This window comes from Limulus polyphemus, unplaced genomic scaffold (genome assembly GCF_000517525.1).
Source record: "Limulus polyphemus unplaced genomic scaffold, Limulus_polyphemus-2.1.2 Scaffold6238, whole genome shotgun sequence".
In the NCBI taxonomy this organism is placed as follows: domain Eukaryota; kingdom Metazoa; phylum Arthropoda; class Merostomata; order Xiphosura; family Limulidae; genus Limulus; species Limulus polyphemus.
This window is the reverse complement of record NW_013671848.1, coordinates 44528-46906: the sequence shown is the minus strand read 5'-3', so window position 1 is coordinate 46906 and position 2379 is coordinate 44528. Positions and strand designations below refer to the sequence as shown.

At 36.0% G+C, this 2379-nt stretch overlaps 1 protein-coding gene across 1 annotated transcript in view; it reads left to right on the top strand.

Moving 5' to 3' along the window:
• The window catches only part of LOC106473510 (acidic mammalian chitinase-like), a gene marked incomplete at its 5' end in the record, with an annotated part of 6666 nt that extends 5348 nt beyond the window's left edge, over positions 1–1318 (top strand). The window contains one exon of the mRNA XM_022401934.1: positions 537–1318. Within this exon, the coding sequence (XP_022257642.1) occupies positions 537–754 (218 nt within the window). The remainder of the gene's footprint in view (positions 1–536) is intronic.
• Positions 1319–2379: the final 1061 nt, after the last annotated feature.

The window sequence follows — 2379 nt, the reverse complement described above, 5'->3', positions numbered from 1 at the left end:
TTGAATGGGTAATGAAGAAAAACTTTGCTGTTGTATTAAAGTTTTTCTTCATTACCCATTCAAGCCGTCTCCAGCCATTATTATTCAGATAGCTGATTCATGAGTAAGTAGAACACCCAACCTTCTATTAACAAATCAAATCCTGGTCTCCCCAAAAGCGTCAGCAGACAAACAGCGAAAACGTTGGATACAAACTAGCAAGTAATTACTATCTAAAAAGAAGAAAAAATGTGTTTAATTGACTACTAACCATGACGGTGATTGATAGCCAGTCGCCACAACCTTACCTAAATTAATTACATAAATATATTTTTATTTAAATATTTTGAATCACAGATGTCGCTGTATTGAGGTGATATTGTACGGATAACGTTACTGTAAAATCCTTCGGTGATTAAATGACGTAATTTTAAACATTTACTCAAGTTTCTTAAGAAATTAACTATTAAGATGTAGTCGCCATTTTAACTTTTGTCGGTCGAAACAATAAAAAGTAATTAATTAATAATTATACCTAAATATTATTTTATTTTTAGATGCGAAAAAGGTAGATTGTAAAGATGCAGATGGCGTCATTTCATATCACCAAGACAAACAAGACTGCTCCAAATACTATTTATGTCATGGTCGAAGACGTCATCATATGCCCTGCCCACCAAACCTCGTTTTCAATCCTGACGAAAATCTGTGTGATTGGCCGGAAAACGTAGATTCCTGTTTACTGACGTCATCAGAGAATTCTATTGTTGTTTAGAGCTGTGTGTTGCTTGCGCTCGGTTTCAAGATAACCCTTCAACGCCTGCGAAACCAGTTAACTAAAGTTCATTTTAACCCATGATAACCGCTGAACACTGGATACGATCATATTCTACACGTTAGTGCTATCAGCCAAACTTTTAAATCTATCCAACCTGTACCTTTTTTTTTTATTTGAGTCTCTTCCAACGTTTGAAACTTACCGAGTTGAATTTAACCCTCACGCAGGTCAAATGTCAGAGAGTAATTTGTTTTCAGCTACGAGATGGACAACAGACAGATATGATATTGTACTGGTACCGTTGATATGTTGTACAGAGACTAGTAATACTATTTGTTCTCATTTTCCAAATTCAATCCATTTATTATCAATACTGTAATAAAAACATCTATAACCAAAGGATTATTCGAATCAGTCAACCAAACATAGGACGTTTTATGCTAGAAATATTTTGACAACTGGAGACAAACGTCCATAGTAGGTTGTTTGCCTGAAATCCGGGTTGGAATGTTGAGTTACCCTAAAATATATATATATATATATATTATAACAAGATTTAATCGAGATGGCCCAGCATGTCCGGACTGTGGATCCAAAAGTTTATGGTTTGCTTCCCGTTTTTACCTGTTTAAAATCACGGACGCGAACATTCTAAAATAACAGTAATAATTATAACATGTTTGTATATCCGCATCTTGAAATATAAAGTGATTTCTAATCCGTTCGCGTGTCCAGTTCGTTCAATCAAAAATACATTTAAATCTGAAGGTTGAACAATAAATAATCTCAGTATAGCTAATACAAGTAACGGATAATAGATGGCGCTATTAGCAAGAACATGCATGTGTTCGTTACGACCCAAACGAATCCGCCGTGTATCCAGATTGCAAAATGCGACAGATCGTTTGATACATTTGCTATTGAATAAAAAGTCTAAATTACGAAATAGACCCACCTCAAAAAAAAAAAAAATTAAAACCATTTGCACGTTGGAATGGGTGACGACAAGTGTGGAGGAGGACGTTTTGAATGTCCTTCCCGTCTTCAAATAATATTCATGTATTGGTTGTAGTCCACCACTTTGTTTATTACAGGATCGGTATTGACGTAGTAGCTTCACACAAATATAGCGTCAGTAATTCAATTAATTCGTTAAAGTTCCCCTATAATTGTTACAGGAATATTAACAACTTCATCCCATTTCTTGGGGCAGTTCCGAGTGATGTAGGAAGAGAAACAATAAAATCATGTACTTGACATAGTGTGTGTGTGCTCCTCCACACTGGAGTGAATGAAATAAAACCATGTACTTGACATAGTGTGTGTGCTCCTCCACACTGGAGTGAATGAAATACAATCATCTACTTGACATAGTGTGTGTGTGCTCCTCCACACTGGAGTGAATGAAATACAATCATCTACTTGACATAGTGTGGTGCTCCTCCACACTGGAGTGAATGAAATAAAATCATGTACTTGACATAGTGTGTGTGCTCCTCCACACTGGAGTGAATGAAATAAAATCATGTACTTGACATAGTGTGTGTGCTCCTCCACACTGGAGTGAATGAAATAAAATCATGTACTTGACATAGTGTGTGTGCTCCTCCACACTGGAGTGA